Genomic DNA, 26495 nt, shown 5'->3' with positions numbered 1-26495 from the left:
CCAGGATCCCACGGGCAGACGCCTGTGCCCTGGCAGGACAGGGCCGGCAGTGGTAGGACCCAGGCCACATCTGCAGAATGGCAGCTGCCCCTTCTGGGGTGGCCGCAGCTGGGAGGCCTGTGACGTTGGAAAGGGCTGGTGGGTGCAGGGCACGTCGGTGGAGCAGTGACCTCCAGCTCCATGCACTTGGGAGCCGGCAGACGCCGACCGCACGCTGCGCTCGGCCACTCTTTGCTGGGTTTATTTGACGAGGCCCCTTCCCTTCTCCTTTTCCCCGTCGGTAGCACTCAGGGGGACATCAGGTGGCCTCAAGGGTCCTCCCCATCTCAGACTGTCTGTGGTCCGTCTGCCCAGGTGGGGACAGGACAGACCTGAGCTCTAGTCTGGACTCTGCCTGAACCACTGTGTGACCTGGGGGGAGTCACTTCCCCTCTCTGAGCCTCAGTTTTCTCATCTGTAAAATGGGGGGGGTTGGACAAGACAACACCAAAGAGCTCTAGGTTCCCCCCTCCCCAGGCCCACTGAGCTGTCCCCGGAGGCCCCGCTCGGCCACCACGCTGCTCTCACTCCGCTCTGGCTCTTCCCTCCCTGCCCACAGCACGCGCTGCAGGAGCCGGGCCCCGACGAGGACCCGCGCGGCTGCTCTCCGGCTGACCTCCTGCGGTTCGACGACTACAACAGCGACGGCTCCCTGACCCTGCACGAGCTCTACACGGCCTTCCGTGAGTCGGGCGCCGTCGGGTGCCAGCGGGCAAATGCGCTTGTTTCCGTGGATGTTCCTGCACCGAAGCGGTGTCAGGGGACAGGGGCCATCCTCGGTTGTCTCCCAGGCGGGAGCAGCGGGGTCTGTCTTGCCTGGGCTTTACGGGAGGGGTCAAAGGAGAGGGGGTGGGGACGGGGAGGTCCTCGGAGCACGGACCCTGGCATCGCCCTCGGCCCGGCCTGTGCCTGCAGTCCCGTCCCTCGGGAAGACGCTCCCGCTTTGGGTTGGCGTCCCCAGAGCTGCGGCTGCTCCAGACAGTCACAGGCCTGAAAAGGGCCCTTGTGATTCGCTGGCAAGAAGGGCTCTTGTGACAAATAGCAGAGGTGCTCGGATGACATAAGGGGACAAACAAGTGTGACCCTTCCCTGTGGGAAGTCTCATGAACTTGACGTGGTTGGAGGGAGGGACCTTTCCAGTACACAGCGTCCTTAGTACCAAGGCCCAAGGCCAACCCCCAATTATAAGGCTGTGCCTATGCAGGGTCCCCGTCATCCTCCTCCCTGCCCACTAGTGAAACTCCTATGTGCTTATACTAGGTCATACTAAGGTGTGAATGACTGCTTGGCTCATCCTGCTGCAGCAGGTCTTTGCTTTGTGGACCAAGGAGTTTATTGCCAGAAATCCGTCTCTAAATCGTAGCATGCATAGAAGTATCAGCAACTCCCTAGACTTGGCTCATGAGAGCTGATTATTAAATTTTCAGGAATTTTGCAAGCAAACAGTTAAATACTTGGTAGCTTTCAATCAGCCACGGTGGGAATATTTACACCACAGAAATTTACACTGTACATACGCTACCCAAAAGGGGGAGGTCGGGTACTTCCTTCTTCTCCCGAAAGGCTGTCACTCAACATTGACCTGCATGTCACTGGACAGGACCGTCCCTCCCCTCCGCAGAGTACACTTGCGGCAATATCCTCTCCCTCCGCCTCCCGGAACCGAGACCCCTTCATGACTCTAGTTCCGCAGAACAGTTAGGGCAGATTGCAGGGAGAACAGCTCTCCAAGCCAGGGAAGAGGCAGCGTGTTTCCTGGGATGGATCCAAGACATTCCCAGAATCGCTTTCTGGGCCCGTCCGCCAAGGGAGCTGCGAAGGAGAAGGTCAGCGTGTTAGGAGCCTCCTGCCGAGGCTGGACTGGAAGGGCTTGGGGGTGGACTAGCCGTCACTACTCAATGTCCCGGGACAGTGGCATTCAGCAGAGGATGGCACCACTGGGGCACCGTCCTCGGACCTGGTACCACCGCAGCCTCTGCCCCACGGCCTCAAGTCCTGGCAACTGGTCTGGGGATGAACAGGCCCTTGGCCTTGCTCTGGGAAGTAGAGGCACGCGCCTTGCCCCTGGCTTCCCTAGCGACGGTTGTCATGAGCGTGAGCCACCCGGGCAGAGGACAGGTGTCATCCCCTCTCCTCCCGCCGTGTGTCTCATGCAGAGCAATGTGGTGTCTGCTCCGTTCCCTCCTGGATTATGATTTGAAAGGCTTTATAATCATCATTTTTAAAGCAAATTAGATTCTGCTCTTGCCTTGGACTTGTTTTTAACCAGGCAGCCAAACCATTCATCACAGCCCAACCCAAATAATAGATATGCGATAAAATGTAAACCCGCAGCCATTAAGGAAGCCACAAAATGAGTTGACCCCGCTATAAAGGCTTGACACGCAGCCGCTCGGAGCGTACGAGGATCAATGGTTTTTCAAAGTCACGGGAATTCTCAACTAAATTCCCAGGGCTCGGGGAATAGATTTATGGTTCAGCGAATTTTAAATAGGTAATTGAAATGAGACATATAGGTACAAGTTATTACTCAGCAATCGATGAGCATTAGAGAAATCTCACTAAAACCCAGAAAGTAATATCTCAAACATTTCAGCAACAACATTTTAGATTTAATTCTAAAAACTGCGGCTGAGAGGCTGGCAGAGGCTGAGACTGTAGCATTTTATTTCCCAGGCTCCGTTTTGCTTGCGTCCTTGGGGCAGGCGGGGTGGGATCTGGGGTGGCTCCCGCTCCGGAATCTTCCAAAGCAGCCTGGATTGCTGGGCTAACGCGAGATGCGCTTGGGGGTTTCCCTGGAGAAGTGAATTGCATTTGTAAGTCTTTGAGATTGGGGGGGTGGTCTCCTTCACCTTGTTTGGCAGTTGGGGGGGTCTCCTACACCTTGTTTGGCGGTGCGGGGGGTCTCCTTCACCTTGTTTGGCGGTGGGGGGGGGTCTCCTTCACCGTGTTTGCCACAAAATGCCGCCGACTGAGGGTGTCGCCGGGACTCCCACGCTGGGGGCTGCCGTGCTCAGCGGAGCCAGGTCATGGTGGGGCCACACCTCCTTCCTGGGGAACAGGTAACCCCTCCAGGGAGGAGGGTGGGGGGCAGGCAGGTGCCTGCGTCCTGGGAGTCAGCTCAGTCCCTTTCTGACTGTCCGATGCAGCTAAAGCTCTCAGTCGCCGTCTCCACCCAGGGACAGGACTGAAATACAGGGGTGGCCTCCCTCTTTTCCTCCATTCATCAACTAAACATTCTCTTCGCATTGCTCTCGGCTTCCTAAGTCCAAGGCCGACCCAGGAGCTAAGGGCACAGTGTCCTCCCAGCACGTGCCCCCACCCCCGCCCCGTCCCCCCGCAAGGAGCAGAGTCACCGGTCCCTGCTGTGGCAGAGACCTAGGCTCCAGGGCCACTGATAAGCCAGGTGTGTGTTGACCATGTCTGTTCATCACGGTAAATTAATCTGGAAGTTGCTCGTCCAAGAAGCTTCTCAATAATGCATGGATTTTACACTCTTCTGAATGCTCGGGGTGGGAATCACAGGAAAAACATGGTGCTTAAATGAGGACTTTTCTCTCGCTTTAAATTCATTACAAGTTTCTTCTGCTTTTTAAAAAGATACTTGCCCTTTTAATTAATCCTATGAGAGCAATGCTGGCGCTCGAGTTGGAGGCAGGGGGAGGGTTTGCGTAGCCAGCAGCACAGGACAAAGGGCTTCCCGAGGTCACATCCCGGGACCACAGCTGCGGAGTGTCGGGAGGACCCGGGGCACAGACGCCCCCCCACCGCTGGCGCTGTGAGCCCCGGCAGGCAGAAGGGGAAACACAGTGTTTTCATCTGATTATCACTCTGCCCTGTAGCTGGGGCAACTCTGTGACACACATGAAATGGTCACCTGGTTTTTCTGCCATTGTTGCTGCAAAGGGAGGGACGGTGCAGCTTCGGTCTCCGTGTCCCTGTCCCTGGAGTGAAGAACGCCTGGCGCCACGCCGGACAGCCACACACCCCGTCTCAGCTGGTCCTCACTCCCACCCGTGGTGAGCAGGGTGTTAGAATAAGCAGTGGAATGCATCCTTGCTACCCAAATGTACTCAGGTCTTTGTCCCTGTAGGGTAAGTTCAGACAGGGAGCTTGGATGGCCAGACCCTGCGCTATCCTACCCCATTTCGTCCCTGAGTTTTGGAGAGTAAGTAGCAAGATTTCAGACTGCATGGGGTTTGTCAAAAATCTTATCTGAATTTACTTGGATTTGGAGAGACAGTGATGCTTGTGAGTGGGTCTCCGTGTTTGCTGAGGCCAAGACCGTTGGTGCCGGTCCCCTAGCCCCAAAGGGAGACACTGGTTCCTCACGCGGGACTTGCAAATGCGGTGGCCAAAAACCTGCTTCACCTCCCTTGGTCCCTGGTCCCCTCAAGGGCACAGAACAGCTGAAGCGGGAGTGGCCAAGGGTGGAATTGAAGATTGGGAGACAGAGGTGTGAGTCTCTCCACCCCCTCCCAGGGACAGACATTGGGGTCCCCTCCTGACTTCAAGGGGATGGCCCTGCAAGCTGCCGAGTGCCCTGAGGCCAGGGACACTGAGTTCGGAGTGAGTGTCCCATCTGAACGATTTCTCTTGTCAATATTGCTGTAGTTAGCGACGGGCTCTTAATACGCCACTTATGTAGAGAGAAACCTAACATTTAACATGTGTCAGCCCTGCATGTCACATCCAATTTTACTGAAGGTAAACTCAGAGAAGTTAAGTAGCTAACTCAGGGTCACACAGCCAGCAGGGAGCAGAATCGGGATTGAACCCACATGTCTAATTCCAGAACCTTCTCATGCATTTAAACACACTTTGCAATTCATCTGCATTCTCCAATGAAGAGATTCTCAGTTTCCACAGCGATTTCCCTAAACTTCAAGCCGTAGCTCAATGGTCTCCTCCTACAGGAAGTCTTCCTCAATTTCTCTTCCCTCTACCAAGCCCCACACTCCTTCCTCTGTGTGTCCACAGCCCTGTTTTTATCTCTACGTAGGAACAAGGCTGTGGCTGATGGTTAGAAGTGTGACCTCCAGAGTCCAAGGAAGACCTGGGTTTGAATCCTTCTTCTGCCACCTGCTAACTATGTGACTGTGGAGAGCTCTTAAACCGGAGGTTAACCTGGGCTTCCAGTTGCTCATCTGTAAAATGGGCGTAATAACCGCACAGGACTAAATGAGATGGTTCGTGCTGCGTGACTGGCAGGAGACCCTGCGCGTGGCCTCTGCAAGCACTTTCCATTTTTAAAGTCCCCAGCTGGAAGCCGTCAGCGGCCTCAGCGCAGAGCATTGAATAGTGGAAAATGAACTAATTACAGGTTGTTACTAAAAATCTATTATGCTCAAATTGTGTAGAATTGTGAAGAAAACTCATTAAAATATGATGCTTTGATGATTTTTTTAAAAACTCTTGGAGGGAGAGGCAGGGGTGGGGTGGCTGGACACCTCGTCCGTCTCTGTTCCCGGGGAGAGAACCCCCCACAGCGCTGCAGAGCCGTCTCCTGGTCGCGTGTCACAGCCCGGCCTGATGTCAAGCAAACATGCGATTTTGCACGGAACAGAAAGCTCTCTGAATGTTAGTAAATATTCACAAACGGCTGCAGAGGAACCAAAGAATTTCATTACAAAGATATAAAATGGGAACAATTTAAGTGTCAGCTTTTTACCAGGATAACACTGTATTGTCCGCATAAATCCCAGTGTTTTTGCAAAGCTTTTGTGAGGACTGCAACATCCAGTTAAGCACGGAAGGTCACAGTGCCGATTCCCAAGCCTGCTCCCTTGCACTGGGGCGTGGGAGGGCTGGTGTGTGTGGCTGCACCATGCAGAGCCCGATGGCAAGAGGGATCCTCACATGGCCGAGCTGCCTCCCAGGCTCTGGGCAGGAGCCCAGACAGCAAGCTGGGGGCAACACAGGGCACCCCCAGCCACGACCTCCCTGGCATCCCAGCAGGGCCCATGGCAGTGTGGGCCTGGAGGGGCGAGCTCTGAGGCTCCCGGTGATGCCCAGGGGTGCCGAGGTGTGGCGGGGCCCCCCGGGCTGTGTCTGAAAGGGAAACCTTCCCTAGGGCCGCGTCGGCCCAGGAAGGGAGCTTGGAGCACAGACCACTTGTCTTCTGCCTCGTGGGTCTGTCCTTCCTCTCCGGCCACCTGTTTTCAGGCTCTGTGACAATGACCTGCAGGATGCCACCAACACCACTGTGAGGCCCGGCTGTGGGCTGCATGAGGGACAGGTGTGTCCTGGGGGTGCTGGGGACTGAGAGGAGCTCACTGGGACCCAGCGCCTGGCTCGGGTGACAGCAGGGGGCCAAGCTCGGGGCCGGGGGCTCAGAGTATGTGGCCATGATGAGGCTCGGCCCCTCCTAGCAGAATCAGAAGGACGAGGCATACCTGGCCACATGGGCCCTTCCTGAGCCTCCACACTCACGTGCCCACCTCCCTGTGGAGTCAGGAGAGGTTGCTGATCTCACCTGGAGTGAAGGGCACAGCCCCAGCCCCAGCCCACGATCCCTGGCCCCGACCGCAGGCCCCGCCCCTCTGCAAGCAGCCCCGGCCGGGCAGCTGAGCAGGTGAAATAGTCGCAGGCCCAGAGTCTGAGCAGCTCGACTTCAAAAGGTCTGTGTTGGGCCAGACTGGCCCCTTTGCAGACGAGTCTCAGCAGGCTGAGGCCCTGCGGCTCCGTGATGTCTGCCAACAAATGTCTACCGAGATGCCCAGGCTGCGGGGGGCGGTCCTCACGCTGGCACGGCCACGAAGGCCCTGGCTGGGGCCTCAGTCTCACCAGGTGCACAGGGACGGCCTCCTAGCGCCCGGGCCCGGCTCCTGATGCTCAGACGAGGGTGCTCTGAGGCCGTGGCCACCTGCAGCCATCCCCTGGGTCCCTGCAGAGCACAGTGAGCTTCCAGAGTGGACGGAGACACCCCTGGCAGGTGTCAAATGCTCAGCGACATGGTTTAGTTTACTGCAGGAAGCTTTCAGATGTGACAGACATGGCCTTTGAAGTCACAAATCCAAGCTGTTGGGCTTTGGCTCTGAGCAAACATGGGTTTGAGGAAATGCCCCAGATTGAAACAGCAGGTGAATATTCGCCCTCGTGTAGCCACTCACGCCCGGTGTCTGCTCCAGGCAGGTTCTGGGCTGGGCCCTGGGAAGAGGTGGTGACATGCAGGCCTGGCCCTGTCACCCTGTCTGCAAGTCGCAAACTGAGAGATCGGTTCGGGGCGCACAGTAGGGAAGCCCACCCGTGGCGGCTCATCAGCTGCGTGGGCAGGACACGGCACCAAGCGTGTGGTGTAGACGCACCGCAGCTCAGAGGCAGTGTTGTAGGGCCCAGCGTGTGAGCTTGCTCCTAAAGGCACATGATTAATTTCAGGTAATAATACAGCATTAATAGCTGATGCTGAGCTGCTCTGAGTGAGTCCATTAATCCCGCAACAATCTGTGAGGGACAACTGTCGTTGTCCCCTTTGCCCAGACGAGGCCTGGAGGCACAGAACCAGAGTTACAGGACGAAGTGGGAACCCGGGGGCCTGACTCAAAGCCCTGGCTCTCACCACCAAGCTATACTGCCTCAATAATTCCAGACACTTTTGGTCACCAGCATGTTTCAGGAGGGCCCCTTTGGTCCTCAAATTTGGCAAGGGGTGGCTTTGCAGGTACCGGTGGCTGGGGGAGGGGGATCTATCCAAAGCAGGGGGAGGGGAGGGGACGGCTGACCCCAACACCACCCACCCCCACCCGGCATCTCGTCCCATCAGAAGCGCCCTGGCTTCTAGAGTCCGCACCACCCAGCAGCGCTGGTGAAGGATGACAGTGGGGTTCTGGGCCCTAATCCCAGTCTGACAGGCTCCCGGTGCCCAGCCCTGGCCGTCTGTGGGCTGCACGTAGACAGGGAGCCGGGGCCACCGGGTGGCAGGATTCGCGTGTAGGAGGCGGGAGCCACAGGCCGTGTTGCAACCTTTGCTATTGCTAGTAACGCTCGCTGAGTGTGAGTCAGTGCAACATTGTCTCAGTCGGGGACAACAATCCCCATGAAAAGGATACCATGTGTCCCCACTTTAGAGGTGAAGAAACTGAGGAACAGAGAGGGTAATTGCCGATGGTCACCCAGCGGGCTGAGGATTCGAGCTCAGGCACAATGCCTCGGGCACCCGTCGGCGTGTCTGATGTGGCCACATGCCACCCAGGAGCCCCAGCCTCGGCTCAGGAGCCTCGTCCTCCGCTCCCGGCACCCTGGGCTCGCGGCATCTTTGTGCCTGATTCAATCATGAAAACTGAGTTCTCTTTCCTTAATCAGGGGACTGATTCTCCCTCTGTCTGGCAGGGATGTCGTACAAAGCAATTAATACACATTTGCAAGATGCCTACAGGTCCTGCCTGCGGGATGCCACACACTAGCACAAAACTCTTTTTTTTTTTTTGGATGATACTATTTGGCATAGAAACTGTCCCCTGGGCTCCCGCAGAGAGCCTCCTTTCGCAGTGTTTTCCATCAGCTGCTGACAGTGGAGGACAGCCCGGCGTGGCCGTGGCAGGCACGCGTGCCCTCAGAGGTGCCCCCCAAAGAACCTTCCAGAAACCCTCATACTTGTGGAACCTGCGTTGCAGCAAGGAGGGGACACAGCAGCACAGCAAGGGCACAGATCAGAGCAGGACACGTGGCTTTGAGGACAGCCCCACGGGGGAGGGCAGAGCGGGGGACAGCGGGCGGGCGCAGCGAGAAGTGACCGTGGCAGGTCAGAGGTCGCACCGGAGGGCGAGGCGAGCGGGTGGGGGGTGGGGCGAGGGCACTCGCCGTGCGGTCACTGGGGGGACACGTCCCCTTGGGCGAGACCAGGTCAGGTGGTGGCAGGGGTGAGGGGACAGGGGCTGAGGTCAGGGGTCCTGCAGGGCCTGGGACGCCAGTGTGAGCACTTTGTTTTCACGGTGGGTGAAACAGAAAGTCACTGGGGAGTTTCGAGTCGAGAAGTGACATAATTTGACTTTATGTTTTAAAGGAATCACTTGGCTGCTGTTTTGGGACAAAGCTGTTCAGGGCAAAAGCGGGAGCAGGCAGACAAGGGGGGAGGCTGTCGCCGTGACCGGGTCAGAGACGGGGCGGCTGGGACCCGGGGACGGCGTGATGACGGGGAGAAAAGTCGGGTCATGGGGGCATTTTGAGGGGCAGTGGCAAAGGTGGGTCACATGTGATTATGAGAAAGAAATGAGTCCAGGGTGACTCCAGGGCTCCTGGCGCGGGGACGGAGCTGTCACACTGAGACGGGGAGGCTGTGGGCGGAGGCTGGGAGGGACACTCGGGAGTTAGGTGGGGATGTGTGGGCTCAAGGTGCCATCAGTCGTCCCAGGAGCAGTGGCGACGAGGCGGTGGCTACGTGAGGCTGCGTTCGGGGGGGAGGTCTAGGCTGGAGATGGAGACTGGGGGTCCTCGGCATCCGGACGGAAGTTAGAGCCGGGGGAGCACTGAGTGGGGGAGCACGGGGGGAGCAGAGCACCAGGACTGGGCCCGGGGAGGCTGCGCGGGGAGGCTCAGGGAGCCGGGGAACCGGCAGAGGAGAACCAGGCGTGTCCCGGGGACTGAGAAGGACGAGTGGCCAGCTGTGCAGGACGCGGTGGGGAGGCCGGGTCACACAGGGAAGGAGAGGGCACTGCGTTCACGGTTGGGGGTCTCTGGCTCGCAGAGCCGCTTCCGTGGATGGGCACGGGAGGGGCAAAGTCGCGCTGCAGCAGGTTAAGGTAGAGTGGGAAGCCGGGACTTGGAGACTAGGTATGGAGAACTCGCCCGAGTTGTGCTGTGACGAAGGACAGAACAGGACAGTAGCTGGAGGGACAGTGGGGCCAAGAGGGGCAACAGCCTGTACAGTGATGAGGATGACATGGAAAGGGGAAACCAAGGCTGTGGGAGGAAGAGGTGACACGGCTGCAGTGATTTCTCTGCGGAGGTGAGGGAGGGGGAATCCAGCGCCCTGGCGGAGCGGTTGCCTAGATGCGTGGCCGGGAGACCCAGGTGACAGCAGAGAAGCCAGAGCACAGGCGTGGACACAGTGGGGGTGGGAGAAGTGGGGGGCGCACAGACACCTGCCTTCTCGGAGGGTCAGGAAGCAAGGTCACGCGGAGAGCAAGGGTGGGGAAGGAGGGGCAGGGGTTTGAGAAGGGAGGAAAAGGCCGGGAACAGTCACATGGGACAGTGGCGGGAGGGGACAGATGTGGGCGGGGTGGTGTGATCACCGGGCAGCATTTGGAACCCACTGGGGCTGCTAGTCCTGAACTCAGAGTGAACCCAGGCGGCAGGGCCGCAGGTTCCCCGACGTCCAGGGCACAGACGTCAGCACGGAGCAGCCGGCGGGTCTCACCACGGCCGAGTGTTTGCCGGGACGGAGCCAGGGACTGAGCGTGTGCGCAAGAGCGCAAATCCCGTGACTTCAGTTCCATGGAGTTCCATGTGAGGAGGAAATGACACCGTGAGCGGCAGATAGTTAAACGGTCGCTCAGCAGATCGTGGGTCCCAGTGGGCTTGAAGAATTGCTGGAGTCCGGATCCCAGAGGGAACAATCTAGAAGACGTGGGAAGTGATCAGACAGCAGGATTCCGAAGATGGGATTTTCAGACGTCCTTTATTCTCGATGGCAACATCCAGAGTCCAGGGTACGGCCGGGGGAATGAGGGCCTGTAGGGTGGGGAGGTGACAGGGTGATCACCTTGTCCCTCATGTCAACTCGGATGTTGAATCACCAAATGTCACCACAGGAGGAAGGTCAGAGAGGCTGTTGGCTACCAGGAATGGGGGGGGTGTGACCCAGGATTGGGAGAGGACCGTGGCAGGGTTTCCCTCAGCAAACGCAGATGGGAAGGCCCCGGCCATCTAGGATGGCCAGTGTGTCCCCTGTGTTGTGGACAAGTGAAAGAGAAGCAACAGACGATGCCGGAGGGAAGGATTAGAACCTGAACAGCAAGGCCTGGTCTCAGTCGGGGAGGCTGATGCAGCCACGCAGCACCCCGAATCCCAGGGGCGTAACGCAGTACGGGCTTGGTCTTTGTCCATGGAACGGGTCAACGCTGACGTTCAGTCGTGGCCGCACGGTGACACAGGACCCAGGCGTCCTCAGCTTTGTGGTCCTACCGTCTCCTCGAGCCGCAGATTCTGTGCTGGATGCTCTGCATGCGGCCGGTGTATAGACGGACGGAGAGAGTGGATGGTCCTGCAGGAGAGTTTCCGGCCCGGCAGGCCCTGTGCCTCCCTCTGACACTCCCCCTGCCGGAACTCGGGCACAGGCCACACCTGCCCCTGGGAAGCTGGCAGAGGTGGTCTGGCCGGGCCTGCAGGAGGGCAAGGAGGCAGGTTTGGGGGAACACGTGGCTTTCTCTGCCGCAGGCCCCCAGATCCGGCCCACGGGGTTTGGGCTTGTCGGGGACGCCCAGGTGGCAGCAGGGTGTGGTCAAAGCCAGCCTGAGAAGGACTGGCCTGGACTCGCCCGGGGGGGTGGAGGGGCAGGACCTCGGAGACAGCAGAGACCTGAACACGGAGGCAGGACAGGAACGGCCACCAGCACAGGTGACACTGAGGGGCTCTTCCGCCCCTCGGCCCGGTGGGAATTGGGAAGCGAAGGAGCCTAACAGGAAGAGACCACTCTGAGGCCCCCCAGCTGGGCGAAGGGGGCCGCCTGCCTCCTGGGCTCAGCCGTGGGGTCACCAAAAGGCACGGCCAGGCCTCACGAAGACGGGGCGGCTGTGACAGTGCCCCCCGTCCACAGCCCGGCCTCAGAGAGGGGAAGAAAGGATCTATTTTAATTTTCTTCTCAGGCCTCCGCATGACAGAGGAGAAATATCACCCAATATTATTATCTCTCAGAAAATACTCTCTGGAATCATAAAAAGGGAAACACGGTGAAGCCAGACCATGGAGGCTGCCCCTTAAATCAGGAGCCTCTGAATTACCGTGGTGGCACGCTCTTAATTCCTCCGGATGAGGACATTAAAGATGACAATGTCCCTTTAAATCAAATGCCCTGGGAGTTGCTGTAAAGAGTCAGGGAGCATTTTTTTTTTCCTCGTGAGGAGTTTTTTTGTCTCTTTTCACCTTGTAATAAAATATAAATCATCACTTGTGGGGGCAGCTCTGTAGAGCAAGCTGTGAGCATGGATTTTCTGAAAATGAAGGTGTTTTGTTAATGGGAGTCATCTCGTCCCGGGAAGCGTGAGAGTGGCCAGCGATGAGTTTGCTGCTTAACTTCACACTCGTTTTTTGTGTGTGGTCTGGGTTCACAGGCCGGCCCACGCCACGGCAGCAGCACCTCGATGCGTCGTGATGCAGCCCCCCTGGGAGGCTGGGGGGCTGCCGGCTCGGGCTGTGCACCGCGGGGGGCGGGAGGCAGTCCTGGGGGCAGGAGGGCCGGGACCTGAGGAGGGGGCATGGGCCACCCCCGGCCGGGCAGTCTGGGCCCCGGGGAGCTACGACGGGGCAGAGACGCCTGCGGGACGGACCCTCAGCTGAGTAGACTTGTCATCTGGATTCTCGCGTGGAAAGCGGTAGGGGACGGCGAGGGACTGGTGAGGGACCCAGACAAGGCTCTGCCCGGCCCTGTTCCTCCCCCTGCACCCTCGTGCCCGGGCCCAGGTCCACGGGCCTGGCGGGGCCGAGTCTGCGGAGACGGCTGTGCATTTGTGACCAAGGGAGGAAACAAGACGCAGAGATTTTGGAAAAGCTTCCGAGGCCGAGGTCTGAAATCACAGGCTTTGCTGGCCAACCCGCCCGCCCTACGGCCTGTGGCCCTCCCTGCCCTGCGAAATAGCCGGGCCTCCTCCAAACGCTTCTTCTCATCTCTCCACGGCCTTAACCCAAGCCCCAGCCTTCCCCCGGCGTCACCGCTGCCCTCGCCACCGCCCCGCACCGGGTAGAGAAACTGAGGCCCACAGAGGCCGCTGGTGCACGGACAGTGCCTGTTCCTCAGTCTCTCTGCGGCCCGGCCCACCGGCCCTCTCTCCCTGGGACGGTCTTGTGCCTCCACCTTTTTGTGTTCTTGCCCTCTCCCGTCATCGTCATTGTACCTCCTTTGCGACCAGACCCCTCCGTGCTTCCAGGTGGGTGGTGGAGTCTGAGAGGCTGCGCGGGTCAGCGGGGGCAGGGCGGGAGCTGGTGGGGAGGGGGAGACAGGGCTCTGGGGACAGACTGGGGGGCTGGGGGACGCGGCATGGTAGGGGACCCGCCACGCGGCCGGCTGGGCCTACTCTGCTGCCAGGCTGGCCAGCGACTGCCCAGCATCTGGCATGTCGGAGGCAGCACAGGGACAGCACAGGGACATGCTGAAGGGAGGCCACCAGGTGCAGGCAGAGACCACAGGGTGAGGGCAGGGGTCCCGGACCCAGGCCCCTGTCTGCCGGCCGCCTGTCTCCAGGTGTCTGATGGCCACTGAGCTGCAGGCAGACCTGGTCCTCAGAGCCGTCCATGAGGGTTCCAGGCAGGTCACGTCTGAGGCCACAAGCCACTCTCTCCTTTGGCCCCCGTGGCTCCCGCTTTGCCTCGTCCCAGGGAGACCGCGTGGCCGGGACGTGATGCCTGGAGCTGAAATTCAGGGGCTTCAAGACATGTGGATCCTTGTCTAGATCCGCAGGCCCCGTGGGAAGAACCACTCCATGGGGACCTTTGGTCACCCGAGTGGGACCATGACCCCAAAGCTGCGGACTCGCCGGGATGCAGGGATGCTGGGCGAGAAGGAGGACGCAGACTGCGGCCTCTGTCCTGTTTCCACGCCCCAGATGTCCTCGGGCTTCCCAGTGGCCCTCGCGGGGGCTCTGCCCTCCGGCCCCGTGTTCCTCGATTCCCCCAAGCCGGCGGCAGAGGGGTTGAGCCGGGGGTGCCAGCCGAACACGCCCTCTGCCTGACGCCGCTCTGAACCGTCTGCCCGCTTGGAGCAGCAAACGGGCTCACCTGCTTCCTGCCCACTGCACACAGAGATAAAGCTCTCTATTATTTATTCTCTCTCCTCTGCACAGTCCTGGGTCACGATACACGATAATTAATCTCCACGCGGCCTTTGCAGGAGGGCACACCCAGCCGGGAAGACAGGGCCCTCCCCGAGCCGCCCCTTGCCACCACCCGGCAGACCGACGGCCCAGGGTTCGCTCCGAGGCTTCATTCGTTGTCTCGGCCTCTCTCTCTCGGGGATGGAAAGCCGTCAGCACCCGCTTTGCACGCAGGCCCTGTTCCCGGCACACTCGAGAAGGCCCTGGAATTTATTTCGCCCATTTGAATACAAATGCAATTGAGACAAAACTCTTTTTGTTTCAGAAGCCATTGCTCCGTTTCTGTTTCTCATCAAGGGAACTGACAGCCAAAGAGGGTTGAAATAAACAAGGCTGTGCCCGGCTGTGCCAGAGTAAATAACTCCCCCGCCCGTCGCTGGCTGTGCTACCGGCCGAGGGGTCAGTGCTGGTCTTGGGCAGCTCTGGAGGCAGAACATGAGGCTTCGGGCCACACCTGTGCCAGGCCAGGCTGCAGGACGCGAGGGGCAGGCCCAGCACCACCTAGGGGCACGGAGACAGCGGCTGGGAGACCCCCACGGGGGCCTGGAGGGAGCAGGGCAGCAGCTGTTCCTGTGGCCCAGGAGCACTTACTCATCAAGGTGGCTGTGAGACCAGCGAAGTGGCGTCACCCTTGGTCCCCAAAGAGCCCCTTCAGTGCCGTCCAGCCGTCCCGCCAGGGGCTGCTGCCTGGGGGGTCGGCAGAGCCAAGACAGCCCCCTTCACAGGCACCGCGAGGCCGGGCTCTGCGCCCGCCCCCGGCAGGACACAAAGGCCTCCCAGGAAGGCCCTGTCCCAGCACCCAGGATGGGGGTGGGGGCCGGGGAGGGGGCTCATTAGGAGCTTGGCGCTTTGTCTCGATGAGTCTCCTGCTGGGGCCGCTGGGGGCCGTGGCTGTGACGGGTTTTAAATCGCTCGTGGCTGGGCAGGTTCTGTGTTTGGTCCTGCGGGTACCGAATGTGACACTGTTTCCAGACGGGCAGCAGCATCCCTGGGACCAGGTCACCGCGGCGAGCAGGGCCTGTGCTGAGGGTGCCTGGGGCGGCCGGGCCCACTGTGGGGACCAGGGACAGGGGGGCCTCTTCACTCCCACGCAGCCCCTGCGGCCTGTCTCCAGGACCCTCCACAGTGACAGGCCGAGTCCCTGATCTCAGGGCTGCCTGGTCAGTGCGAAGTCGGGCTGAGATGCTAAATATAAGTCTACAGATCAAAAAAAATAGCAGCTCTTCTTTATTGAGCTGTTACTCGGTGCCAGGCACTGTGTCGAATAGTTTGTCTTTTATGTTGTTTAGTCCTCAGACGGGCACCGTTACTAACCCCACTTCACAGAGGAGATGGCTGAGGCCAGGCGGGCAGAGCTGGGATTAAGCCTGGGCATGTGCAGCTCCGACAGACAGCCCTTCCGCGGCACACTCTGTCCCCAGCGGAGGGAATGGGGCCGGGTGGCATGGCGGAGAGACACAGAGTGCTCGTGTGTGGCGGCGTCAGATGGACGCCTCGGAGGAGGAGGAGGTGGCATTTGGCACTCGCATGGCATCCGGAAGGCGGCGTGTGATTGGCGTAAATGGCAGGAGGAAGAGTGTGGGCAAGGACACCGGGGCCGGAGGGCACAGAATACGTTCGGGAAACAGGCGCTGTTGTCATCCCGGAGCGCAGGGCACAAGCGGGAGGGGACAGCGGGGTCCGCAGTGGGGGGTCAGGCAGAGCACATGGGCCACAGGCGTCAGGCGAGGGACAGCCGTCAAAGCTCTGGGCGGGGGAGGAGCAAGGCCAGGGCAGGGCTGGGCGGGACGCGCACGCGCGTCTCAGACAATGAGGTGACCCAGCCAGGGAGCAGCCCTGAGCCGCGGCTGGTTTATCACACGTGCACGCAGCTGTCACTCACGACTCCTCCGCAGGGCGGTGACCCCGCGGTGCCCGACACCCACAGCCGAGGGCCCCTGCCCGAGAGCACCGCCGCTGGCCGTGTGGACGTGAGGACTCAGCGACACTCGGGCTGCCCGGAGTCCAGGGATTGTTTCTAAGTGAAAGAGACTGAACGATGCTTAAAATCAATACTTCTCAAGTTAGGTTTTCCTTTTATGGGATTAAATACACTGTATCTGCCGGGCGCGGTGGCTCCCGCCTGCAATCCCAGCACTTTGGGAGGCCGAGGCGGGAGGATCGCTCGAGGCAAGGAGTTTGAGACCAGCCTGGCAACGTAGCAAGACCCCGTCTCTACAAAATAAAAAATAATAATAACAAAAAACAGAAGCTGCTCCGTTGGAGCCCTGAGCAGGAGCGTGGTCTCAGGGCCGCGTGGGCGTGATGAGCGGATCTCGCAGCTTCCAGACGCTCACAGGCCTTTGAGTAAAAGCAGAGAGGAGCAAACTGGTTTCCAAAGAGCAGCGGGAAGCCCACCCGCCCGTTAGGGTCCCCGGGTCCGCTCTGGGCCAGCCCCGGTGCCGCGTCCCACAGGAGGCCGTCCCTGCAGCCCCCCTCCTGTCCCCAGGGGGAGGGGCCCCAGTGTGATGACAGGGCCTCAGCTGGGGCACAGTCCGCAGGCCCCAGAGTAGCCACGTGGCCCACGAGTCGATTCTGTTCAAGGCTTAGGAACCACGGCCCGTGGGGGGAGGAAGGTTTTTGCTGAGACCGAGAGGCGATTGACTTGCAGGGGTGGACGAGCACTGAACGTGCTCCGTGGAAACAGGCTCCTTCAGGAGGAGCCAGGCCTCCCTGCAAGTGTGTTTATGCACATGAATTTGGGGATCGGGGACGGGCTCCCAAGGTTCTAGGGTCCACTGTCCCTGCCTGATAGTGACACGAGCTCACAGGTATTAACCGTGTCCTGGGACAATGCCAAATACTTTGCATGTACTAAATCCTCACAGAAAGTCTATGAGGCAGATTCTATTCAGATTCCCATTTTATGGAAGAGGAAATTGAGGCCCAGAGAGGTTAAGGAATTTGCCCAAGGTTGCACTGTCGGTAGACGGTAGAGCTGGGATTGGAACCCAGGCTCCTCAGCGCTGCACAACACCACACCCAGGGGTGCTTGACAGTCGGCCTCGTGCCATGACCACGTCGTGCACCCAGACTGCAGGCTCCAGGTCAGTCTGCTGTGCTTGGGCACCCAGGACAGGGCTTGGCACAGAGCTGAGCTGTTGGTGCCCTGGGTGACAGGGCCACTGTCTCGGCTTCCTTCCCAGGACCCTGAGCTCGGGGCTTGTAGCGAACCCTGAGGACACAGGGGGCCCGATGGGCGGGTCTGGACAGAGTGTGCCTGGACAGGGGCCAGCCAGAGGCTCCCCCTGGGCTCCGTGCAGGGGGTGCTGAGCTGGGTGCAGCGGGGGCTTCACGGGCCAGCCCGGCGCTGCAGGGGCCGCGGGGCCTCACGGGCTGAGTGATCCTCAGCACTCTGGCCTGCCAGGGAGCCTTGGGGGCTGATGCCACATCTGGAGAAGGGACGTTGCGTGAGCTGGAGGGTCAGGGAGGCTCCCTGGGGTGGCAGGAATTGCACTTGGCCTTGGAGGACATTTGGAAATGATTCCTTTGGAACCGTGAGGAGGAAAACACAAGAGTTCAGATCCTACTCCCTGGAAGTTCTGAGGATGCTATTTCGGGGCCAAGGGAGTGGGGACGTCTCTCCTGACCAAGGTGGAGAGAGCCGTGGGTGCTAGCGGCAGCCTGCAGGAAAAAGCGAGTGTCCCTGGCAGACGGGGACCTCCGTCCTGCTGGTTCTGCCAGGACACTGGTCAAACTGAACTATTGTTCCCATTGCAGGGTGTTAGCAGTTCCGTCCCCATTGCGATTTCCCTTCATCGTCTCACGTCTCTCCCCACTGTTCATAAATATTTCTCGCCTTCTCCCTCGTGTCTTTCACGCCGAGCCCTGCCCTGCCCGTTTACAAGCAGGAGGCGAGTAAACGTTGTGCCAATCTCCCTGTGCCCTCAGGAACGGGCCGGCACAGCAGGGGCAGCAGCAAGGGTGCCAGTGCTGACTCAGCGCCGTGTTGCGGCCACCGTCGGGGCTGCCGCAGCGTCACCCATCACCTGTGCTCTCCTGCTCCTGAGCCTTCAGTGGCTCCCCACTTCCCGCCTCACCGAGTCTGAACATCTGCTCACTGGGTCCCACGCCCCAGCCAGCCCCTCCACTGCACCCTGACACCCCCCAGCCTGTCCCTGCCCGTGGCGTCGGTTCACATCCCCTGGGCTCCCCTCCATGCGAAGAATTAGTATGTCCAAGGGAGGCGAGGACTGTGTCTGATTCACCTGTCACCTGAGCATCCAACACCAAACGTCCCCCAGACTTTGGAGAGTTAGTGCGTCAACCGCTTCAAGGCCGGGAGTGGGAAGAGGATTGGCAGGTGGTGCCGTCGGTCTTGGTCGCCTGAGTCTTCCCCAGGAGGGTGGGCCAAGCACTGGCGAAGCAGAGCAGGTGCCCGGGGCGGAGTCTGCGAGGCCCAGAACGCGAGTCCCTGGGAGGGAGGAGGAGGAGGGGAGGGGCGCTGCTCTGAGGGTCCCGGCTGCAGAGCTTCCCAAGGCCAGGCTGCCCCCTGCCCGCTCAGATCCCTCCCACCTGCCCCACCTGCCTCCGCCCAGGGGACACCTGTCTTAGGATGGAGAAGGAACGTCACACTCCAACAACCGAAGGATCTTGTGATGTGCTTGGAGTCCCAGATACGCAGTCGGTCGCCCTCGCCGGTGCAGACCACACCTTGCCTTCCGCCTGCTGCCTCTGTCCTGTCCCGCACACTGTCCCGTGCCGTGAGCCAGCTCCCCGCCGTCCGGTCCCTCGGGGCGCTCCCTGTGAGCGTCCACCAGCCCCTTCCACACTCTCTGGCCAAAAACCTCCAGGGCCCCCTCTCAATTCCACTGCAAGCAGCACCTAGAATTTGCTCGTTCCTGGCAACCTGCCATCCCAGGTCCGCACGGCAAGAATGCCACCGGCTGTCTGGCATCCTTGGTCTGAGTAAGAAGATGAGAGAGAGGAATGGAGGGCAGCTGTCCCCCCGGATCTGGACCTTGCGATGCAGTTCTGGCCAGCTGTGTCTCGGTGACTTGCCTTGTTCTGTTTTATCGTTTGCCAACGGGCACATCTATCCTAGTCAGGGCCCCGGTCACCGTCCATCACCTGGACAGCCAGGGCCGGCCCCACCGCGCCGGGCTCTCGAGGCGCAGCACGGCCTGTGACAGGCTTGGCGAGCACCCCGCACACGTGCACCCCCCGAGCCGGGCCCAGAGCCCCCGAGGCCCCCAGGAAGGGTTCCTGCAACTCGCCTTCGGGGGGCAAATGGTTGGGGACACCCGGTGCCTCCACCACACTCTCGAAAACCTCTGTCACTGACACACAGTCCTCAGAGGCAAGCGGCGGTTTTCTCTTGTGGCCTGGCGAGGGGACAATGGCACGTGTCCTGTGACGGGGACACGTCCTCTGACCAGGGCCCCGACGGTGCCAACAGGCCTTCCATGTCCCCCACTCCCAGATTGTTTCTCGGAGCTCGGCATGGCGGGCGCCGACGCTGTCTGTTTGAAAAGAGACAAATGTCAGACGAGCACTGCGGGACTGTGGCGTTTGTTTAGAGAAGTCGTCCTCCTGGTGAAAGGACCATTTGCTCCTGGTGGTAGCAAGGTCGATGCAGACCCTTCCGGGGCGTGGCCCAGGGGTCAGAGGGCCAGAGCAAGAGCGACAAACTGCTGTTCAGTGGGCCGAGCCCAGGCGAGGGTTCGGGCTCAGCGGCATCCACAGGCGGGTGCCCCGTCCCTGTGCCGCAGCCCCGGCCCCCGGCACGAGGACCCGTCTGCCACCCCCGACAGACGGCCTCTGCTGCCACCCGCGGGAGCCGCCACTGTGCCCCCAGCTCTTCTCCAGGGAAAGTCACGTGGGGGGAGGAGATGACCCTGCTGCTAATGGGATTAAAATGCGTTCTGAGTTTTCCTATTACATATTTCAATTATTCTGCGAATGTTAATTGGAGCTCAACAAGGCAGCAGTGGCTCAAGTTAGTGGGAAAGAGAACCCAGGGCCCCCAGAGTCAGCCGCGTGCACGGGGCTGCTTCGCCCAGGGATCCGGGTTCACCCCCAGGGGCGGGTCGGCCGAGACGTCCTGAGCTGCTCCCAGCACTGTCCCGGGACAGACGGACGGAGCGATGGGAATAGCAGTGCTCTCCTTTCTCCGTTTAGATCCTGTTTGCTGTGCAGCCCTGTGTCTTACATGATGGTGTCGGAGTTATTGTGTAAACTGTGATTGATGCATGACATGCACAGAAAAGTGCACAGTTCAAGGAAGTGGACACGGGCCCTCGGGTGACGCTGTCCCCACGGGGAAGGACAGTCCCACCGGCACCCGGACACCCTCCCTCCTGCCCCGTCACCTACCGTCCTCCTGCCCCGAGTGTCATCGTCCTTCCTTTCCAATACCGCAGGGGATTCTGCCTGAGTTTGAACGTGACAGCAGTGGAATCATAGCGTGGACCCCTCTGTGTCGGCTGCTTGCTTAAAACTACGTCTGAGATTCGTTTATTGTAGCTTCTCCTATGACAGAGATTTGTTCCTTTTCACTGATGATAATATTCCAAATATGCCACAGCTGATGTACCTGGGTCGTGTCTAGTTTGGGGAAATTATGAATCGTGATCCTGTGAAGGTTCTTGTGCAAGTCTCTGATACACGTCGCTGTCAGGAACACACATATCTTGGCACCAATTGCTGGTTGGCAACACGCACCGCGTGACAAGGTATCGATTCCTGGTTTTCAACATGCTGCTGTGGGGAGGAGCACTTAACGTGACGGGAGGTGGGGAGGGAAGGCCTTTGGCCCCAAGGAGCCCATTCAGGGTCAGCTGGGGATGCAGCCTCGAGGGGTCCTCACTGCTCTCCCCACCAAGGCTGCAGGCCCCCCCCTGCCCCTGGGCCAGGGCCACCCCCCGAGAATTCGGATCATCAGGTTGAGACAAGCGAGGGCCAGACCTTCCCTGCAATCCCCAACCTCTAGACACCCACCTGCCCGCTCCTCCTCCTCCTCGCCGGGGTCCGGCATTCCGGGCCCCCAGCCGGCCGGCCGGCCCTGGGACCACCAGCTGAGGGCGGGGCTGTGAACACCCATCTGGCTCCCGCCTTGGGGACGGGAGGTGCATTTCTATCCCTGAGGAACGTGCAGACCCCACTGAAAGGGAAAACTCCGTGATCGCTCTCTGCTGACGTAAATCATGTTTAGTATAGTGTTAGTTAAATACGTATGAACATAAAACCAGGTACGCGGTCCTTTATGCAGAGAGCTCTTTTACAGCCATGAAGCCAAAACAAATTTATAAATGAAATAAAAACAAACTGCAAAACCAATAAACTTCAAATTAACAACATTAATTTAATGGGACAAAAAAGATACCGTTTTCCTGAAACTAAATCAGTGCTTGCGGTGCGGCTCCGGGCAGCCTGTGGCTCCCGGGTGTTTCTGCCACTTTGCCACGTGCTCGGGGTGACCCGGCTGTCCCCCCACTTCCACCCCATTCACCCCATTCACACCACTTCCAAGTCTCCGCTCCTGTAGTCTCCTCGCCTCTCTAAACCTCCGTCTGCTCGTCTGTGAGATGGGGACAGTGACAGTACGTACGTCGTTGTGGGAATTAAGCCGGGGGTGCAGCACGGCCTCCCGGCGCCCCCCCTGTGCAGCCATGGGGGGCTGCACCCTCAGAAGGGCCACCTTGGGTGGATCTTGCTGCCGCCATCCTGAAGTTCTTATCGTTTTTTTTTACAAGGGGCCCTGAGGTTTCATACTGCACTGGGCCCTACACAGTATGTAGCAGGTCCTGTGCGTAGCATACAGCCTGGTACACAGTTGGCACCTAATAATTGTTCACAACTATTGCTGGCACCCCGTCCTTTTACTGCGAGCGGTTTCTCTGTGACGTTCTCCCCTGAAGACAGTTTATCTTCCCGTTGTTTAATAGGGGTGGGAGGGGCCACCTCGTGTGTGTAATTGTATCTGACTAATTCTCAGAGTTGAGTGTGTGCTCCGGAGCGAGGACGGCCGTGTGGACGGGAGGATTAGCCGCCGGGTCACGTGGGCAGGCCGAGCGCCCCCGCCCCCACCGGAGCCCTCTGACTCCGGACCGGCCCCCCGGCTTCAGACCCGGCTCTTAGGGTGACATTCAGTCATCTGTATTGTAACCGGTACAAAACAGGGCGAGGTGGGCACGGCTACTCCCCCACTGAAGCGGGTGGTCGGCGTTTAACAGGTTGTGAAGTTGAAGACACCTTAATGGATTAAAAGCCCAAACAGAGTTGCTAATTTAATTTCTTTTTCACTGCTGCTCTCAAAACAAAAAAAAAAAGAAAGAAAGAAAGAAAAAGCACAGGTAGCCCTTTTTTTCTGAGACATATTAATAATCACAGCATTTTGCAAGAGCAGAGAAGGGCATTGAAATTCTGCAAGGTCTCTATATTTGTCCCTGACGTCTCAAGGTTCCCAGATAGGGGACACCCAGGGCATTAACCGCTCAGAGTTCTAGGAAAAGGACCCGCCCTTGGCTGACACCACTTTCCCGACCTCCTCTCTGCAAACAGCTGCATCAGCCCCGGCCCTGCCCTGGCCGTGCTGAGGGATTTGGCAAAGAAAAATGAACTTAGGCCTCAAAGTGCAGACGTTCTCCCAAATGTTCTCACCACGGAAGACTGCATTCCCCAAGGAGAGTCGATTTTTCCTTATGGGACACAGCAGGCTGAGGACAGAGCTGTGTCTGAGCTCAGTAATAGAGGTGCAGAGGGAACCCCCATCCATCAGCAGCCCCCACACACACGCCCAGACTCGTGCCTGGCGGGAGGGAGGCCGAGAGGCGGCTGCAGACCCTCCCTGTCGGCCCAGGAGTGAGTTTCTCCTCCCGCCGCCCACAGACCGCGGCTTCCCTGTGGCCACACCAGGGCCCGTGGACAAGGACGTGTGGTCAGGAGCATCTTTGTACCTGCTTCTTCCCACCACCGCCCCGTCCCGGGCCTGCTGGCTCCGCAGCCTCGGGGTACGGTGCTCAGAGGTCACCAGCTGCCAGGTGTGCCGCTCTGCACCCTGTGGGGGCACCTTCGAGAACAGGGCTGCCGACCTCTGCAGGCAGATCCCCGGGTCACCCTGACCCCAGGCAGCGCCCTCCTCCGCCAAGAGGAGCCCCAGGCCCAGGAAAGCACAGCCGGGACCCCAGGCCCGAGGACTCTGAGCTGCATCTCCACCAGCTACGTGCGGCCCCTGAGCTCGTCCAGGCCGAGCGGTGCTGTAAGCGTGAGTCACGCAGCGGGGTTTAAAGCCTTACATAGAAAAGGAAGATAAATGTCTCATTAACTAACTTTTGTATTGATTACACATTGAAATAATATTTTATGTATTATTAAATCGGTTTTGCCTGTTTCTTTTTCCTTTTTTGATGTGGCTGCTAGAAAATGTGAATGAGACACGCACCGGGCTTGCGTTGGTTTCCACCGGACAGTGCCGCTCCGGAGAGGGCAGAGGGGCCAGCTCCAGAGTCAGCCAGGAAGGTTAGACCTGTGACGAGGACGCAGGGCCAGCCTCTCCTCCGGCACAGCGCAGGGCCCAGCCGGGCACTTTCCTGGGCTCTGGCCCCCAGTGGCCGTGCGTCCTGCTCCTGAAGGGGACGGAAGCCCCTGGCAAAGAGCCCCGAAGGGGGAACTTAAAGGCTGTGCTGTGACAAACATTACCGGGGTCAGCAAGTCACACTGGGTTTTCAGGGGCCACCTGAGTGGACTAACAGATGGTCTGAGTGTTCCTCTTCTCTCCTGAGCCTTGGCACAAAATCCAAGACATGGTCGCGGACTTGCCGCGGCTGCATCAATACCTCCAGACTCTCACCCCTCGCAGTGCCGCCTCTAGTGCCAGCACAGCGCTCGTTCACCGACTCATAACGTCGGAAGAGTTATTATTCCTTTAAAATGCAGACATATCTGGGGTATCCACTTAACGATACTCGTGGAATAAATTACTCTTGGACAACACTTTTTAATTGGATCGAACTAACAGCTTAGTAATACGTTGCAATAAGAAGAATATTAGGATGATTAAAAGATCTGAAAACTCTTGTGAAATTAAATGATTAAACATAATGCTGAGTAAATGAACAAGCCTGCGTGTATTACTCAGTCTCGGCTCCACACGCAGCCGTGTAACTAAACGCGCGTCACGGCCGCGCACTGCCTGCCCATCCCTGTCCCTCCGCGCGGTCTCCGTCCTGTCTCATCCCGCCTCCTCCCCGCACGCGGGCCAACCGCCTCTTCCGCAGGCGAGGAATTCAGCGAGTGCGTCCGGAGAGCTTTCGCTTCCTGGCAAACCGTCCTCCCTGTGGTTGTGGCTAAAGGAAATAACCGTGTCAGTAATTTTCAGTCTTTGTTTTTAAATTAATGGAATTCTGGCCGCTCTTCAGACCGTAGGCATTGACATTCCGGTATGTTCCCCCGTTGCGATGTCTCCTGTTTCCCGTTAACCCTCTCACCGCAAAGCGTCTCGATTCCCTTGGGACTGTTGGATTGGGCACGCCGGGCTCAGGAGGCAGCAGGTGGGAAAGTCACACTGGGACAAGGTGGCTGTCCCAGAGGCCCCGGGGACAGAGCTGCTGCTCTCAGGGTTGGGGAGGAACTCGGGGCTCCAGAGACATCCCGGGAGGGCGTCTCACCCTCTCTGCGGGGCTACGGCCAGCACCGAGCAGCTGCCTTTTGTGTGACCGAGAAAACTGATCAACTTCCTCCCGCCGCTCATCCCCCGCCTGCCCAGACAGAACACAGGTAATTTCTTTTCTGATCGTATAAATCTTTCATGCCCAAGTCGCAGTCATAATTAGTTGCATAAAAATTCAGGTTACGGCTCAGGCTGTTATTAGAAAACATGAAAACAGTGAAAAGTTTGTTTCACTCTCTAATAAAAACTCTCAAGGTCTCTGTGACAGAGAACAGAAGGGACGTGGTATCTCATTAAGGGAAAAATTCAATTCAGAGCAGAATCTCACTTGCCGGGCGTGATGCTTGTGGAAAAAAAAAATCCCAGGCACGCCTGGCAGGAAGCTCCGAGCAGGTGTGTGTGTTCCCCGGGCCCTTCCCTCGGCCGGGCCGGGTCTGTGCGTCCTCAGCCGGTGCTGGAAGGAGCCGGCAGAGGCGTCTTCTGAAATGAAAACATATTCTCCAAACTGAAGTGCCGACCAGCCCCATTTTGCAGAACATCACACTGGAGGACGAGCCAGCTTTCTGAAAAGTCCCGGATAAAGCTCTGCGATTGTCTCAGTGTTTAGGGGCACTAGACTCGTCTGCCCCAGTTTGGCAAATTAAGAGCCATAGAAAGGAATCGCATTCCCACGGTTACGCAGGAGACCCGGAGGGCAACTTGCAGGCAGGTGCTGGCGGGCGGCCTCCTCCGCGGGGGCTGCTCCCCTGCCTGGCCCAGCTCCGGCCTGGAAGCCGAGCCCAGGACGCAGCCCCCGCTGACTCCAGGGTAGAGTGTGAGATGCAGCTCGGAGAGCCGAGGGTTTGAACTGCAAGGATGGAGTCGAGTCGCCCAGAGGCCCCCGGTCCTGAAGCCCCGGGCCCAGGAGGGATCACCAAACTCATCCTTTCCAGACGGGCAGCAGCGGGTTACGCCTGCTCAGCACTAGATCCAGCAGCTGGAGCAGTTCGGGGCCTCAGATAATGTGGGGGTGTTTTCCAAGCCGCCGGGCGGGGGAGCCGGGGGCGGGGGTGACCCCCCACGTCACAGAATCCCAGCCCCCACCTTGTCACCTGAAACAGGAGAGTCAGACCCTCACCCCAGCAGGTTTCGTTCCTCACTTTTCTCCAGGGCAGAAATGCTGAAAACAGTAATTTGTCAAAACTCTGAAAGCCACAGGCCTGTGCCGACAGGGAGGGTGGCAGTCGGGACTTTGTCACCAGGGAGGTGGCAGCGCCTGTCCTGTCAATTCAGTCCAGACGCATCTCGCCATCATGACAACCCTGGCCTTCGGGGCGCCAGTCCAGGGATGGGGCTGGCACCTTCTGTGGCACAGTCTTCAGGGGGAGGCGGGATCCGGGTGCCCCTGACAGGATGACAGCAGAACGCAGCGGAACGTTTTTGAGATGCTAATGCACGCTCCTCGCAACTTCATTTCATTTTTCTCTTATTGGCTTTTTTATATGACATTTCACAGTCCTGTAGCCTCGATAGCTAGATCTGCCTCATAAAAATGACAGCACGGTGATTTAGGGAGGAGAGTCCGTCAGAGCCAAGTGGACGGTTTGCTGTTAAAGTGTCAGTTTAGCTCCTCTCACCTGGGGTCGATGTTCGTTTTCAATACGTCATTAAAGCATCCCGTTAAATCACCCGGAGAGGGGCTGCGTTCGCCCTCCCCGTCTCCTCGCTGGACCGTGGAGACGAGGAAGAGGAGCCCTGCAGGAGGGTCACGCTAGGCCCACGCTCTCCCGGGTCAGGGGCTGCCAGGG

The 26495-nt window shown here is 59.0% G+C and overlaps 1 protein-coding gene across 1 annotated transcript in view; it reads left to right on the top strand.

The window, feature by feature from the left end:
- The window catches only part of FSTL4 (follistatin like 4), a 263832-nt gene that overhangs the window by 191113 nt on the left and 46224 nt on the right, over nucleotides 1–26495 (top strand). The window contains exon 6 of the mRNA XM_045550782.1: nucleotides 599–722. Coding sequence (XP_045406738.1) covers nucleotides 599–722 — 124 coding nt within the window. The remainder of the gene's footprint in view (nucleotides 1–598; nucleotides 723–26495) is intronic.

Source organism: Lemur catta, chromosome 5, assembly GCF_020740605.2.
Source record: "Lemur catta isolate mLemCat1 chromosome 5, mLemCat1.pri, whole genome shotgun sequence".
NCBI lineage: Eukaryota > Metazoa > Chordata > Mammalia > Primates > Lemuridae > Lemur > Lemur catta.
Note: the sequence above shows the minus strand (reverse complement) of the source record. Positions and strands in the feature narration are given on the sequence as shown.